We start from the raw sequence: 18,208 nt of genomic DNA on the forward strand, positions 1-18,208 counted from the left end.
GTTGGTTTAGCTTGGGTGAAGACTTCTCTGAGCTGAGACATGAGGGCAGTTGAGACTCTCCTATCTTTAGGAAAGATAGGAGAGAAGAAAATAGGTAAGAAAGTGTTAGAAAACGTTTTAATAAATGGGAAACTTTCCATGCCTCTGCCAAATTAATAGGTTAGTCTTTATCCATTGCGTCCGGATAAGAAATCGGTATATGAAAAAGTAGCATCTGAAGCATGGTAGGAAAGGGATGAATTATTCACAAATAGAGCAGGGAAAATAGCTGCTGTATATAACGTGTGTGCCTCTTTGCTTGGTTGACTGTTCCTTGAAGACCATTCATGCCTATGGGACAACAATTATGTAGCAAGATATAACTGATGTAGATGAAAAAAGAAAAATGCCACCATTGGAGTATTTCTTTTTCCATTTATTTTTCAGGTTTCTTAACCTGTTGTTCCTATTCTCTATTCAAGATCAGCAAAGAAGAAATTATTTTCAAGGAATTTATATCTGAAATTTTCCAAAGGATCTATTTATTGGGATGTTAAGATAGTGAGGTCAAGTTTCTGTATTTGATGGTCAGCGATTAAGTCCCAAACCATCTTGATATTTTAGTTTATTAAATATAAGGTGTAAGGAGCAGATCCAGTCCACAGCTTCTAGAGTTTGGCCAAAACGGGCAATCACCAGATAGACAAGAAACAGAAACTAACTATAAGGGAAGAAGGCCCATTATCAGTAAGGATGGGGCATAGTAGGGGGCCCCTAAATTTGGGATAGGGCCTTAAATTTAGTTGTGTTCTTAAAGCAAGGCAATTTTTAGGCTGGGTGTGGTGGCTCATGCCTGTAATCCTAGCACTCTGGGAGGCCGAGGCAGGCAGATCATTTGAGGTCAGGAGTTCGAGACCAGCCTGAGCAAGAGCAAGGTCCTGTCTCTACTAAAAAATAGAAAGAAATTAGCTGGCTAACTAAATAAAATAAATATATATATATATAATATAAAATTAGCCGGGCATGGTGGCGCATGCCTGTAGTCCCAGCTACTTGGAAGGCTGAGGCAGGAGAATTGCTTGAGCCCAGGAGTTTGAGGTTGCTGTGAGCTAGGTTGATGCCACGGCACTATAGCCCGGGCAACAGAATGAGACTCTGTCTCAAAAAAAAAAAAAGAAACGCAATTTTTAAAAAATTTCAGATTCTTTATTATAGATTCTTGATTTGGGTCTTTGAAAATCTAAGATTTAACTGGACATTTGAGTTTCTTTAGATATTCTAATGAGTCATCATTCTCCATGTGAAATTACATTAGTTGGTGATCCCTATGGCAACATAAATTTAATTCATTTCTTTCATATTTTGCAAGGGATTTTTTATTTTATTTTTTAGACATAGAGTTCATTATCCACTCTGTCACTGCTTATACAATCATGCATATGTTTGAGTAAATCTGATGTTGTGTTAATCTTATGGCTTCTGTTATATGCTTTGTAGGGAAATCTTTATGTCGTTTGTGCCTCTGGTCTGCTTCATCTAAATTTGGCTTGCTAGTTGGCTTTTTAGTGTAGACATCCTATGATGATGTGTATCGTTTTTAAAGCTGCTTTGCTTTTTTCTGAAATTTTACCCCATGATCCAAACCATCTTGTTGTATACTGGCAAGTCTGTGGCACTTAAGATATTTGCTGAAATTTGTGATTTTTATATTCATACTTCCTGGGGCACTTCTTAAAATTTTTAATAGTTTACTTCCTTGAGCACTTCTTGAAAATTTTAATAGTTTATGATTTTTTTTTTCTTCTCAGGGGAAGGTGTCTTAAAACAATTCAATTTTATTAGGGCTGGAGATCTTGTTACCTTTCATGGTATTACAGCAAACAAGTACCCAGTGGACAAATAATGATAATGTTAGAGCTTTTCATTCAATAATGTAAAATAAACTAGATAGCCTACATTTTAACTGAGTCTGGGGCAAAGTGCTTTATTGTTTTCTGTGTTCCCAGATGCACGTGATATCTACTAGCTTTACCTTTATTATTATTTTTTTTTTTTGCAGTAGTTTGCATGACTGACTTATCAGTGTCACCAGGACTGAAGTAAATATTGATTTTTCGATGAAAGTGTATTGAAACAAATACTCTACTTAAGATGACAGCCCTCCAATAAATAATTATCTAAGCATATACTCTGAGGAAAGAACTTTTGCTAGGTGCTCTGCAAGATTCAGAAATAAGTCAGATGTGGCTCCTGACATTAGGAATCTTTGAAGCTGTGTGGGAGATTGTACCCTTATGAAAAGGAACCTCCAAAATGATCTGCATGGCTTTGCTTAGGAGAGGGGCTACTCACTTTACTAAGGGTGATTCATCATGGGCCTCAAAGTTGAAATGCATTCACTGGTTTAAAAAAATTGTTTAAAACAACTAGTATAAATACAAGTTGGTTATATTTAAAGACTGTTTTTTAAGTGTTTATGCTTGTTTAGTTTTTTTTATCTGAACTTTCCTTCCATTTGTTAATGTAAACTCTTATTATTTTCTCTCCAGTTTAATAGAAAATGGTCAGTTTGAAATTGTGACAGGTGGCTGGGTTATGCCTGATGAAGCTAATCCCCATTATTTTGCCTTAATTGATCAACTAATTGAAGGACATCAGTGGCTGGAAAATAATCTAGGTATGTATTGGTATCTTTCTCCCTTATTTGAGCTATTCTGAGCAATTAATTTGGGGGAATGTGAAGTGAGGCTCTATTTTTTCAAATAACTAATTTTCTCATAATAATTACTGATTATTGAATAACTTATCCTTTGTTAATTTATGATGTTTCTTAGATCATAAACTCAGTTATATAGATATGCTACAGTCACTTAGGGTCATCTACCTTGTTTTGTATATTATTTTCTCCGTATTTTTATTAATTTGAGAATTTTTTTATTTGGGATTTTAATTTTTTATTAGTTACAACTCTTGATCATATGAGGCAAAAACCTCGTTTATTAGCTTTAAGTAAAAAAAAAAAGGAAAGAAATATAGTTATGTCATGAGGATTCCATACAGATGTACCTTCAGGTATGGCTGGATCCAGGGGACTAAAATTATGTTGTCTGAGCACGGTCTGTGGGCTCTGCTTCCTTTTGCTTCAGTCTTCTTAATGGCTTTCTTCACATGGTGAATAAGATGGCCCTAGGCAACTGAGACACTCATATTCCCAGTCTAGCAACTAGGAGAAGGAGTTTTCCTTAATACTTTATTTGATTGGCCCAGCTAGGGTCAAGGTCTTATCTCTGAGCCAGTTACTATGTCCAGAGGTCTGGGAACTGAAATCACTGAGGCCTAGTCATTTTGGTGGACGTGGTCCTGTGGTAGAGGGAATAGTGGAGGTCAGGGTCAGCTGCACTTAAACTGTGAACGGACACATGGAATAGGTTCAGTGCAGTAGCAGAATTCTGTTGCCACAAGAAGTAGGAAAAAGTATACTAGACTGATAAAATGCAGATGTCCACTACAACTTGTAAAAACTTGGGACTAACTGACATCTTTGTGATATCTACTATTTGCATTCTGTAACATGGTATGTAACTCTTTTCAAATATTAATATTTCATATCTCAGTTTAATTTTGTCATTTTCTTTTTGGTAAGTACACATGTTTTTATTGAAGTTGATTTTAGATAGTTTATTATTTAAAACATTTTTTCTATTACAAATAAAATCCTCCACTCCCATGTATTTTTTTTATTTGGAAATAATTTCAAATTCAAAGAGAATTTATAAGAATACTGCAAAGAACTCTCATAAACTCTTCTCCCCGATTTAGCAATTATTAGCACGTTAGCACATTTGCTTTATTTTTTTCTCTTTCCATATTATTGTGATGGTGGTACAGATTATTATTATTGAAACCATTTGAGTGCAAGTTGCAGATACCATGCCTGTGTAGAAAAGAGTTAACATATTAGCAGATCTGAGACTGTTACCCTTGTAAAGTTCTTGCTTGCAAGGTTGGCACTTGGTTGGCATCTCTTGGGACTTGGATTTCCTAAATGATAAGAGTAGCCCCACACTGTTTTTAAAACTTTTGTGCAAACAGTGTAGTTCATGCTAAATATTTGCTTTCCTTCTGGGAGTCTGGTATCTTAGTACACGTACTAGGCAGAGGGTTCCTACATAACCAGCCCCCAGTAGAAACCTTGGGCACTGAGTCTGTGATGAGTTTTCTCTGGTCAACAGCATTTCACATGTATTGTCACAATTTGGAGCTGGAGGAATTAAACGTATCATGTGTGGCTCCATGTGGAAAGGACTCTTTAGAAGCTTATTCCCTAGTTTCCTCTGGACTCACTCTGTGTGCCTTTTCCCTTTGCTGATTTTGCTTTTCATCCTTTCACTGTAATAAATCATAGCTGTGAGTACGAAAATATGCTGAGATTTGTAAGTTTTCTTAACAAATCACCAAACCTGGACATGGTCATAGGCACTGTCTATACAGTCCCTCTTTTCTTAAACACTTAGCTGTGTTCTAAGCCAAGAATATTTACTTTATCAACCTCAGTTGTGGATTTTTTTTTTTATGTTCAGCTTTTATTGAAGCATAATTTACGTGCAGTGCAATATGTAAATCTTAAATGTAGAGTTAAATGAGTTTTGGCAAATGTATGTACCCATTTTCACCACATTTTTTTCACCTTGAAAGATCTCTCATCCTCTGATCTCTCTGTGCTGCAGCCCCTGCTTTTTGATTTCTATCATTGTGGATGAGTTTTGCTTATTTAAGAACTACTTAATATATGGACTCACATAAGATACATTCTTTTGGATTTCCTTTCTTTTGCTGAGTATCATTTTTTTTTTTACAGCTTTATTGAGATATATTCACATACCATAAAACTCACCCATTTGAAGTATACAGTCTGGTGGTTTTTAGTATATTCACAGAGTTGTGTAATTATCACAACAGTCTCCTTTTAGAACTTTTTAAACATCTCTAAAAGAAATCTTATACCCAGTATGTATGAGATTTTTTACTTTTTCTATATCTTCACCAATGTTTGTTATTTTTTTTTTATTGTAGCGTATCGCAGTGTGTGAGAAATGGTATCTTTTGATTTTCATGTTTCTAAAGACTAATGATGTTAAGAATCTTTTCATGTGTATATTGGTTACTTATGTATCTTCTTTGAAGATGTATCTCTTCTAATCTTTTTCTTTGTCTTTTTATTATTGACTTGTAGGAGTTCTTTATATATTCTGGATAAAAGTCCCTTGTCAGATAATGATTTTCAGGTTTTTTTTCCATTCTGTGGGTTGTCTTTTCCTTCCTTTGAAGATGTCTTTTGATGCACGAAAATTTTAATTTTGATGAAATCCAGTTATCTATTTTCTCTTTTGTTGCTTGTGCTTTTGATACCATAGTAAGAAACCATTACCTAACCCAAGATCCCAAAGATTTATTCCTTTATGGTTTATTTTTGGACCCTCAAGTTTATTCTATTGATTTAAATGTCTCTTTACCATACTGTCTTGATTATTGTAGCTTTGTAGTCAGTTTTGAAATTGGAAAGTGTGAATTCTCCATCTTTGTTCTTTTTTAAGCTTGTTTTGACTGTTCAGGTTCTCTTGATTTTTTTTTTCCTCACATGAATTTTAAACCAGTTTTTCAGTTTCTGCACAGATACCAGCTGGGGATTTAGGTAGTGATTATGTTGAATCTGTAAGTCAATCTGGGGGAATATTTCCATCTTAACAATGTCATGATACATTAACATGGGATGTCTTTGCATTCATGTAGATCTTCTTTAATTTCTTTCCATAATCTTTTGTAGCTTTTAGTGTAAAAGTCTTACCCTTTTTAGTTAAATTTGTTCATAGGCATTTTATTTGTTTTGCTGACACTCTAAGTTATATGGGACTATATTCTTAATCTCATTTTAGAATTATTTCTAGTATATAGAAATCCATTTAATTTTTATATAGTGATCTTATATCCTATCACAGCATAAAGCTTTTGAGATTTGTTTTTGTTGTATATGTTAGTAATCCATTCCTTTTTATTACTGGGGTAGTATTCCATTGTTCAGTTTCCTGTTGGTGAGCATTTGGGCTGCTTCCAGTTTGGGGCTATTATGAATCATGCTGCAATAAACATTTGTGCACAGGTCCTTTTGTGGGCATATGTTTTCATTCTCTTGGGTAAATACTGGGAGTAGAATTACTGGGCTGTAGGCTAAGTATATGTTAAGTGTATGTAAACTTTGAAAGAGTTTTCCAAAGTGGTTGTGTTATTTTATATTCACCAGCAATGAATTGAAATTCTGATTGTTCTACATTCTTACCAACATTTGGTGTTGTCAGTCTTTTTTCTTATAACCATTCTGGTGGGTATATAGTGATATTTCATTGTTTTTATTTGCGTTTCTGTGATGATTAATGGTATTGAATACTTTTTCTTTTGCTTCTTGGCCAGTGGTATATCCTATTTTGAAGTTTCTAAATCTTTGCCCATTCTTTTCAATTGTGTTGTCTTTTATTTTTGAGTTGCAATTCTTTGTATGTTCTGAATATGAGCTCTTGGTTACATATATTTTATGAATGTTTTCTCTATGGTTGTTCATTTGTTTCTAGTGGTATCTTTCTCATTTCTTTTAATCATTTTATACTGGTATATAAGAAAAATTTTGATGTGCATGTATGTGTATATGTGTGGTATAAGTGTATAAATCTCCTAAGTAGCAAGTTTCATTTTATTATTTTTCATTTTATTTCATTTTATTATTAATATTTTATGTAATTTCTTATTGGTTATGGTAAGTATGTACTATCATCTTTAAAAATGAAAATTATCATATCTTTTTAATTCTTAATATTCTTTAGACTATGTATCTGTTTGATATTTTATTGCATAGATCAAATCTGCTATAGTAATGATCTTCCAGATTTTTAGTGGAAATTGTTCAGCTATTCTATGCTAAGTATTATCTAGGATTTTATGGTAGGTGTTTTTTATAGTGTTTAGAAAATTGTTTTTCTTGTATTTTTCAAATAGCAATAAGTATTGAATATTACTGGATTTCTTTCAAAATCTGTTAATATTGCATTTTTTAAAATTTACCCTATGGATGTGACAGCAATTTGCTCAATTAAAAAGTCATTGACTTCCTGGGATTAATCCCTTTTGGTTTTGTTGCTGTTGAGTTCAATTTGTTCAATGTTTTTGTTTAGGAATTTTATATCCATTTTCATAATTAAGATTGGCTTTCTTTTTTAATATACTATATTTACATGTATTTTTATTGGTTTATGTTACTTAATAAAATGAATTGGGTAACATTACATCCTCCTTTGTATTCCATGACAGTTTGTGGGCATTGGAAAGAATTTACTCTAAAATTCTAGGCCTACAGGGTCTTTTAATGGAGGTAAATTTTTTTGGTAATACTAAAAATTTCTCCACAGTCATTGATATAATTTAATTGACATATAAAATATTAATTATATTATTTTATCAGAAACCCAGCCTTCTTACCAACATTTTAATGATTTGGAATATAAAATAAAAATTGTGTATGATTCTTTGTTTTAAACAGTATTTTGTTACACAAGTGATGTACACTTAATGTAGGTAAACAGGAAAAAATAATACGTGTTAGTAGAAAGTAAGGAAAAATCCTATACCTACTGTTCAGAGATTACTGTATTGTGATATATATAACATTATAACATTCTGGATTTTTCCATATGTATACTTAAACACAGATTAATTTTATTCCACAAAAATGGGATTGAATTTAGAAAAATTTTTCATTAGATGTATTAGAAGCATAGTATAAGTGTTTAAAACTGTCTGTTTTCTCCAGTTTTCTTTATGGCCTTTTTATTTGATTGTTAGTCTGCTTTATTTTTTAAAGATCAGCTCTCTTTTTTTTAAACCAATGTAAGTATTTTGTGTTTCTTCATCCTGCCTTATCTTTGTTTTCTTCCCCCTTCTCTCCTTCCGTCTGTGTTTTTCTCCTCAAAACATTGGTAAGGGGTACATGTGCTAACATATACACACTGTGGCTCATTTATTCTCTTTCTACAAACGGAAAGTGAGTGGGAGGGAGCATTTCTTGAGACAGTGCGCCCATCCATCTCGCTCAGGCTGTGGACTCAGAACAAGCAGACTGCTGAAATGCAGTTGGTGCTCACTTTTGCACAGGGCTGTGGCAGTGTGGCAGTGCTGGCCTTTGATGTGGCCCGGGGTGTCCTCATGGCTCTTAGCAGCAGCCGTAAGAGGTACCTTGCTGCTTCACTCTCTCTTGCATCCCAAACAGGGAACACGCATAAACCACATTTACAACATCATAAAACTGTTCGGTTAGAGTCCTACAGATGTCAAAAGGTGAAATTTCAACAAATTAAGTTTAAAGATCGAATTGGCTTTTATCGGTGATTCATGAATAGGGCAGCATCACATCTAAGGACTGGAAAGGCTGAGTAGAGCAGAGGAGAGGTGGGCTTTGTAGGCAGAAAGGGGCTGAAAAAGAAGAAACAGGGAACAGAAACTAGATTAGTTGTTTTAAAGTTACTTTCCTTAAAGGGTTAAAACAGAGGAGATTTCCTTATCATGCTGGCTCAAGTAGACTGGGCCCCTTTGACTGGTTGCTGTGAGTGTCCTGTGTTTTTGAAAACTGGAACATATTAAAATTCAGTTTGGTTATGTGGCACCCAGCACCAGAGACTGCATTCTGGTTTGGTCTGGTCTGTTGGGCCAAGTGCAAGAGCTTAGTCCAAGACAGTGGCCTCCTGTAAATTTTATTTAACACAGGCTTCTGCTAATGAGTGACTACATGTTCCATAAAGCTGAGAAAAGCCAGGTTCAGGGGGATTTTTCTCAGGGGGATTTTCCCCTAGCTCAGTTACTGTCTATTGTTCTAAAGATAATGAACACATCAAAGTATATGAAGTTTCTTCTTATTGTAGCTTTGGCTGCATCTTGTAAATTACAGTAGTGATCTTGATTTTGTTCTCTAAATTTAGAACACCTATTATTTTAGAGACTTCATTTTTACATTTGGTTATGAGATGCTTTTTTACTTTGTTTAATCTTTGTTGATTTCTGTTTTTGTAGACTTCATTATAAAATTTAATCATTATAACTTTTTTGACTAAAAGCTTGTCTTTTGACTAAAATATCCATGTTACTGATATGTTTCCTGATTCCTCTAAAATAATAATAGCAAATGTACTTAGAATAATCAATTTTATTAATTATTTTCATGCTACCCATGTTCTAATTTTTAAGCCTACTAGATTTGCCAAGAATTGACTGGTATATTTATTCTTTTTAATGATTGTTTTTCTTATATTTTTAAGTTTTTACTTTTATATATTTTGATAATCTTATTCTTACATGAAGGCACAGAATCTTTTTGATGATTTTTCCTAGTTTTATTGACATGTTTTATTGACAAATTTTGGATTTTTCTTATATTGGACTTTTCCCTAAATTAACCCTTTATTTCCCTTTAAAAAAATATTATTTGCTTCATGTTGAGGAAAACCCTAGCAAGACACTGGATTGCTTTACAAGTCACTCCCTAGCTCTCACCTCCTTTCATATCAAAGCTTTAAAAAATATAGTTTATATCCTCTCTTTTCTACATTGTTACCTCTCAGGGATTCTTTATTCCATTGCAGCTGGCTAGGTTGGTACCTCTGTGTGTGGATCAAGAGATTTTGATGTGGAAAAGATTGCCAGTGTTGCTATAATTGTTAAATTGAATGGACACTAAGCTGTGACGTCACTGTAGCATTTGATGTTGATTTTTATCTTGTTTGTAAGCTTATTCTGTCCTTGTTATATGAAATACCACTCCTTTTTTATTTGATAACTTAATTTTGATATAATTTCAAATTTATAAAAAGTTGCATGATACTACTTGGGAAGGACTCCCATATATCCTGTCCATAAGTCCATATGCATGTTTTTCTGAACGATTTGAGAGTAAGATGGAGATAACGTGTACCCTTATCTCTAGATACTTCATTGCATAATTCCTAAGAAGCAAGGACACTTTGATATATAATCAGAATACAGTTATCAAATTAAGAAGATTAATAGTGATACAATACAACAGTATAGTTCACAGAATGTATTTAAATTTTGTCAGTTGTCTCAATAATGTCTTTTGTAAAAGCTGCTTTTTTTTTGTTTCCCAGTCCAGGATCCAGTCCAGGGTCACATGTTGCATTTAGTTTCATGTATCTTCCGTCTCCTTTAATTTGGAACAGTTCCTTGGCCTTTCTTTGGCTTTCTTGACTCTTATATTTTTAAAGAGTACAGACCAGTTTCGTAGAAAGTCTCTCAATTGAGTTTGTCTGTTTCCTCAGGATTAGATTCAGGCTATTTATGCATCCCTCCTGTCTGCGTATCTTGCTGCAATGTCACTGCAGTGGTTTCCCTTGTCCTCAGTGCATCATATCGTGAAGCATATGGTGTCCCTCTGCCCCAGTATTGCTAATACTAGGCTTGAAAAATTGGTTACGGTGTGTCTGCTAACTTTTTTCCCTGTCCTGTTAATTTTTCTCTTTTCTGATGAATAATTTGTGGGAGATATACTGAGACTAGGTAAATATCTTATTCTTCAGCAAACTTTCATGTATTAGTTTTAGCATTCATTGATGACTTTCTATTCCCACCATTCCTTCTACAATTGTTAGTTGGCATTCTACTACAGGAAGAGCTTCCCTTTTTATCTCCCATTTATTTATTTATATCAGTATGGGCTCATGGATTGTCACATTCACTGGGTTATAATCTAGTACTATTATTATTTATTTTGCCATCCTTAAGTTGTCTCAGATTTGCCCAGTGGAAGCTCCTTTTACTCGTCTCCTGAGATATTTTACAGTGTCCCCATGATTCTTTTACCATTTCTTTACTTTATGAACCAAGAATGTGTTCCAGGCTTATCATGCACTTTCTTGGCTTCAGCTCTGGAATAAGCCATTTCTTTCAGTGATTTTTAAAGAAGAATGGTATCTAGAGGCCAAGCTCTGGGAGCTAAGGTGAGCTCACTGGTACTGAGGTGTTATTGCATTTAAGTCCTCCTAGTGCACTGGGTTGGAAAATGAGTGTGTGTGTGTGTGTGTGTGTGTGTATACACATACAGATATCTGTATCTATATTTTGATACCTATTTGTTGAAAATCATTAACTTAGTAGTGATATCTTCTATCCCATCTCAGTATCACAGAGCATATTCCAGTCTCACATTCCCATGTTTGTAGTTACTTGTCTTACAGTGAAAATCCTGGCTCCTTTGTTCTCATTTGTTCATTTCTAGAATACACTAAAGCTAGTTTCAGAGTTGTTAAATCTCATATCACCACGAAAAACAAAATTACTAAATAGAGTCCAGTATTTCTTTACAAGTTTTGGAGGTAAATTACATGTGTGAAATGCACAGTTGTATGGTCGGTTCTTTGAGTTTTGACACATAACTCTTTGCGTTTCGACTCCATGCTCTTGGTCCTACATGGGTCCTGACTTTTCCTTCTCAGTCTCTTTGGCTGGCTTCCCCATCTCTGTGTCATGCTTCAGTATTGCTCTACAGAGTTCTCTCTGCTGACTTTTGTGTTACTTTGTGTTGCATCTGTTTGAATGAAGTCTTTGCAGCTAGCGTCAAGATCTCAAGATCAGGATTCACTCGTTTTCTGTAACCCTAGGATCTTTCATAGTCTTAAGCATGTGGAAAGGTGTCAAATAGATGTTTGAATGAAAAAAAATGCACACGGCAATATTACTTATGTTGATTTATAGATTGTAAGTAGAAGTCTTATTTGAGAATACCGAATAACTAAAAGATCAGATTCGTATACTGCTAGATGAATAATCTTATTTTATTAATTCTAAACTGTATATTTATTATTTTTATTTTATTTTTTTTTTACATTTTATCCTTTGTGAAATTGAGATATATCTGTAGTTGATGGCTGTTATCATTAGTATGAGGCAGCTGTAAAAAAATTGTACTGATTCCTTTCTAGGTAGAGAGAAAGTGTCAGCATCAAAATAATATTTTAAGATTTAAAGAAACATGGTACAGTTATTTTGGCCAGTTCTGCCACTATATAATAAGATGATTTTGGGCTGTTTGTAAGGTATGAAATATAAACCAAAAATCCATAATGTGGAATTTGGGAAATATAAGTTGAAATGAGTTAGATTACTTTTGTCACATAACGGTGCTGGGAGTATTTGGCAAAGGATAATGCTAGTCAGCTCCTTTGTGTTATTACCCTAGGAAATCCTAGAACTCTGGTGGGTCTCATGTGTTGTAACTTCTTTTTATTTCATTTATCAATTTTAAAAAATAACACTTATCTTATTTATCAACAGGAGTGAAACCTCGGTCCGGCTGGGCTATTGATCCTTTTGGACATTCGCCAACAATGACTTATCTTCTAAAACGTGCTGGATTTTCTCACATGCTTATCCAGAGAGTGCATTATGCAATTAAAAAACACTTTGCATTGCAGAAATCATTGGAGTTTTTTTGGAGACAGAATTGGGGTATGTAGAGTTTGATGAAAGTTGAAGATCCCATTTGACCTCCATATTATTTCACAAGGGTTATGAACTCATGCCATTGTGGATTATATTCAGTGTCAGTCTTGAAAAATCAGGTTGTTTGAAGGTACTCTTAAACTTATTTTTCCAATGTATTTGTGTCAAGATTCTATTAACCAATAATGCTGATATTTACCTAGAGAACACAGTAAAAAATTTTTAATGACTAAAGGAAGTTAATAAATATAAGGAGCTAGTATTTGCCAAATAATTCTTTTACTTCTATTTTAGAAAGAATGTTCTATCACAAAGTTGAACCTACTTTAGGACTGATATCCTGTCATTTAATCTTATATTCACCCAGTGTTCCTTCTTCTGTCTCTCTTGTCTCTACCTCTTGTAGGAATTGCCTTTTGAAACCTAACCCTGTCTTCCTAAAACAGCCCTCACCTGTTTTAACACTGTGTTTTGTGAGCACCTAGGTGTTCCAAGGACATACTTCTGGGTACCAATTTGTTAGGGGAGAGAATACAAGGTTTAGGTCTTCTTCCTTTGTTCTTCCAGTTCTCTCTTTTACTCCCTTCCTCTCTCCTCGCCCAACTTCTGCAGCTAATGTAATGATCTCTGTGTGTCTTGTTACCTGGCAGCCAAGGATGGACATGGCCATGATTTTGGATAAGCTGGTTGTATCTTTTACTTCTGCTCAGTTTGTATCCTTCCAGGTCAGCAGATGCTGGTTCCTGGTGGGGCTTTTCTGTCTCTGCCATATCTACATAAAAGAGGTAGATAGAAACTGAGATGTATATCTTCCTTCAGACTGGTTGCATTCAATACTGCTGGGATATATGTACTGGAAGTTAAAGGGGCTGTTGATTTAGGGTAGAGCTTATATTATATATGTATAAAATAACAGCATTTTGAATAGTTTTTGGGAAAACAGATTTTATAAATGCAGGTTTGTGTGTTGGCTCTTTATTTCAGATCTAGGATCTGTCACCGATATTTTATGCCACATGATGCCCTTCTACAGCTATGACATCCCTCACACTTGTGGACCTGATCCTAAAATATGCTGCCAGTTTGATTTTAAACGGCTTCCTGGAGGTAGATTGGGTTGTCCTTGGGGATACCCCCCACAAACAATACATGCTGAGAATGTCCAAAGCAGGTATGAAAATATGTGTTTCATAAGACAACATCTTGCATAAAGTAGCTACTCAGCTACTAGTTGCTGAAGGGTTAAACAAATGGGCTTCAGTAGCTAACATTATCCTTGTTCAAGGTATTCATTCAAACCAGATCTAAAGCAACTAAAAACCAACCAGAGCCTTCACTGTACCTCTTATGTGTTACAGTTTAATGGAAACTGAACAATAGTAGATCAATATGCAATGGATTACTTATAATGCATTATTATTACCATCTCCCTTGCCCTCATTATAAAAGCCTTCTACTGTGTTTGATTGATTTCATGTACTGTTGTTGATAATAAAACTTCTGGTCCCTATTGAACAAATTGGTGAGAAAAGCAACCCAACTGCAAAAAACACATTTATTGAAATGGAACACATAAAGAGTATAATTATCTGTTCCCTTAATAACAATTTCAATAATGGTGAGTGCCGCCCAGCTCTGATAAATACACATCTTTGTATCGTTATGATGTTTTTGACTTACGGAAAATTTTAATTAAGAATATTTATACTTAAATGCATTTAAATAAAAATCAAAGGAAGGAATCATTGCTTTAGAAGAAAATTGTGCTAATGATGGAAGCATCTTATTAAACCAAGTTACCTATAGTTTCTAATATTGGTGCTTTTGAAGTTTAATTTCTTCACTTAAAAATTAGTGGTGTATAATTCATGAAAATAAAATATTGTGTTGTAATGTAAAAACACTAAACTGTGCTAGGAAAATAATGTAGCCTTTTAAATTAAGATTTTTGCACTATCAAATTATTTTATTAAAAAAGTTACTTTTTTCTTTTTAAAAAAATGAATCTTTTTCTTTAAAGTTTTATTTTTAAATTTTTACTTTAGAGACAGGGACTTGCTATGTTGCCCAGGATGGAGTACAGTGGTGCAATCATAGCTCACTGTAACCACAAACTCATGGGCTCAAGTGATCCTCCTTGGAGTCACTAGGACTACAGGTGTGTGCCACCACACCTGGATACTTTTTTTTTAATTTTTCGTAGAGACAAGGTCTCCCTATTTTGCCTAGCTAGTCTTGAACTTCTGGCCTCAAGCCATCCTCCTACCTCGACCTCCCAAAGTGCTGGTATTATAGGTGTGAGCCACCGTGCCTGGCCGAGATTGGATTTTTTCACCTTGAATGAGTCCTTGTAATTATAAAGGAAATATTCCAATATGAGGCTCTCCCTGTGACAGACATGAAAGCGTGTTAGCATGGCAGCCTTTCTCTCAAAATCTGACTTTCATAGTTGTTTTGAAAAACGATCCAAGGTTTCATTTTCTTGGTTCCTACAAGAACCAATGAGGAACAGCTAGCTTTCTAGCTAGGGTCAGGCTAGGTAGGCAAAAGAGAATAAGCCAGTATGTTATATAGCAGAAGGTGCAGTGAAAAGGAGGGGGCGAGGGTGGGAGGACCCTTGCCTGTCTACTGGGGGGGGAAGCTATTTGTATTTACAGGTATTTATACTACTCCTCTCAGCCAGGTGGTCAGGAATGGGGAACATCTTTAAGGTTAGCCAGATGTTTCAGTTGAGAAGTCTCAGTGCATCCATAGGTATTGTGAGCCTCTCTTTCTCTCTTTGGGTGCCACTGAGAGTACCTGTTTGAGGCATATTATTGGGGGGAAAAGGAATTTTTTGTAATCCTTTTCCTATCTCATCTAGCCCTTCAGTGATTGCCCCTCAGGTTCATACCTTGTGCTCAGTGAGTTCCAGTGATTTTGAAAGTGGTTTCTAGGCACCTGGGGGCACATACACACAGGTGAATGAATATGTGTAATACTTACATAGATTTTTTTTTTAAATTTCTTACAAGTCTTGAAATTTTTACTGGTTAATTCACTTCTAAATATCACTGTCTTTTTGACCTGGTGATGAATGGAAATAAAACATAGGCATTCCAGCTCAGTGGCACCTTTCAGCTTTCTAATACCCTAAAGAAAATGAGATTTAACTATAATATACAGGTGGCATCTTTCGATATGTACAGTTCAGCAAGTTCCTCCATTTTGCAAATAAAGAAATATCATCCTTCAACAAGTTCATTGTTGGTTGAGTGCTATATATTTTAAGTTGGCTTTTCCCATTGAATGTCAGATGATTTGATATTTTAGGGATTTTTTTTCTTGGTTATAGTTGACATTTCTTACCTGGTAGAATAAATCAAGAGCAAATTCTATCTGCGTGTTTTCAATGAGATGTTGATCAATTGATTAGTCATGAGTTCACTGAATATATGGTGAACTACAGGTGGCCTTCCCAGTGTTGATGCTTACTGAACAGGAGCAAGAGGGTTAGCATAGATGCCAAATGTGAAAAGCATGTCATTAAAATTTGTGATTTCCTTTCTGTGTATGTGCTTTATGTGTATAAACACAAGGTATGGTATTAGGTCTAGTAGTAACCCCTTTTCCCCCCAGGCTGCCTAGGAAATCTAGTTGGATGCTCAATCATAGTATATTTTGTATATGTGGTTTATATATTTTATTTTTTTACTGATTTTTGGGGTCTTATTTCTATATGATTAATCTCATTGTTCATGCATTTTTAATGAAAAAATGTACAAAAAAGGTAGATTTATAACCTAAATGTACTTTTGGTAAATGTAGAATGTTAGTATATCACCAGTAAGTATTAAGTAACATGCAGAATGCTAACCTCAGAAAAGTAAACATATGTTTTATAAGAACACTAGTTATGTTTTACTTACCATGCTATTATTGATAAAATCGGTAAAAAGTTATTGATAAAATTTAAATTTGCAAAGCAATTTGAGAAACAATGTATAGAAAGACCATATGAGATTCTAATTTTAGTTAAAATTTTTTTCTTATAGAATGCCTCTTTCCATCATTTATGTTTTCTGAGTTATTTTTATACATTTTTATATTGTGAATTAGAATTTACTTTTGGATAATTCTTGAAGTGAAAATTCATTGAATTTGAATTTGAATACTGAATTAAAAAATATTTGTCATTTATTCACTCATTTCTTAAGCTTTGGCTTTATAAACACTGTGAACTACTCTATGTTCATCTGTTTGTTTAATTTCATTTTCACAAGCCCTCCCTCTTAGTTTGTTTTCCCAGACTTCCTTAAATGACTTCCCAATTCAGCATTTTCCAAAGGGTATTCTGCAGAGTACTAGAATATGAAATATAAAAGCTGTTCTATCACCTCAGCACATTGCATTTAGCTGATATTTTGAGTCATGGGTTAGGGCCCAGGGAGGTAGAAACCAAAATAGCTAATTCAACTCCTAAGCTTTATCTGATGATCAGTGCTGAAAAGGGCACCGTGACAAATATAGATTGTTGGTGGCAAGAGTTAAGTGAGTTGATATTTTTCCTTGAGAAGAAGAAATATAGTTCTATAAAATGTTATAGATTAAGATGTGTTCATTCCTTTTGGTTTTGTTCAAAATATACTTTTTTCTATGTTTAATCAGGCAATTTTAGATTAGAGAAATGAATATTATGGCAAAGCAAACTTCAAAGTTTATGTAGGTGATAAGCCCTTATTGTCTTCTTGGACTAAATTATTTTGGAACGTGGGCTATCTGGGATCCAGTCTCTGTGGTTAGGCGTCAGGAAGACATTGGTGTCCGAATAATTATATGCCAAAGTTGGAATGTGACCATATTTCTCTAAAGATAATCCATTGGAAATTATAAGTTTTTCCCTCTGATAAGAATTTATGAATATTTTAAGTGGTTAATGAAAATTAGAATGGTAGCTTAAAAATGTGCTTTTAAATCATACTAAACCTAGACTATAGATAAAATATACTATAATTTCATTGAATATAATACACTTTTGAATTTAGTTATTTCTTTTTTAATGAGTTGCCCTGCTGGCCTTTTCTTAATCTAATTCATATTTTCCTTTTTTCTTTTGTAGAGCTTCATTGCTTTTAGATCAGTACCGAAAGAAGTCAAAGCTTTTTCGTAGTAAAGTTCTCCTGGCCCCACTAGGAGATGATTTCCGCTATTGTGAATACACAGAATGGGATTTGCAGTTCAAGAATTACCAGCGGCTTTTTGATTATATGAATTCTCACCCTCACTTCAACGTAATGGTAATGAGAAAACATTGATTTGTGATACAGTATTTGAGATGAGCCTGCATTATTAAGTTAAAGCTATAACACAAATTCTTAGTCTTTGATCTCAGTATTTCTTATAATATATAATTCCTATGTGAAAGTATCATTCATTAAGAAGAAAATCATTGCATACTGTAGTTCCATTTCTAAAGTTGTTCCTTTCCTACCACTCCTTAAGGATTACAGAGGAATTGCTTTTATGTGTATACACCTACTAAATTGTGATGTTTATTTTTCAGGGATGTTCTGTTTTTCTACCAGCATTGAAAGTTTGTTGTTTCTCTCTGGCAGTTGCATCCTTGTGATTTAGTAGAGTGACTGGCAGATGTGACGAACATGTCATGAATTTTGCAAACAAATACCTTATGTCCAGAGAA

The 18,208-nt window shown here is 34.2% G+C and overlaps 1 protein-coding gene across 1 annotated transcript in view; it reads left to right on the forward strand.

Moving 5' to 3' along the window:
• Nucleotides 1–18,208, forward strand: part of MAN2A1 (mannosidase alpha class 2A member 1) — a 168,363-nt gene that overhangs the window by 53,717 nt on the left and 96,438 nt on the right. Inside the window, exons 5-8 of the mRNA XM_012790254.2 lie at nt 2,529–2,656; nt 12,361–12,534; nt 13,513–13,699; nt 17,627–17,804. Coding sequence (XP_012645708.2) covers nt 2,529–2,656; nt 12,361–12,534; nt 13,513–13,699; nt 17,627–17,804 — 667 coding nt within the window. The remainder of the gene's footprint in view (nt 1–2,528; nt 2,657–12,360; nt 12,535–13,512; nt 13,700–17,626; nt 17,805–18,208) is intronic.

Source organism: Microcebus murinus, chromosome 11, assembly GCF_040939455.1.
Source record: "Microcebus murinus isolate Inina chromosome 11, M.murinus_Inina_mat1.0, whole genome shotgun sequence".
In the NCBI taxonomy this organism is placed as follows: Eukaryota; Metazoa; Chordata; class Mammalia; order Primates; family Cheirogaleidae; genus Microcebus; species Microcebus murinus.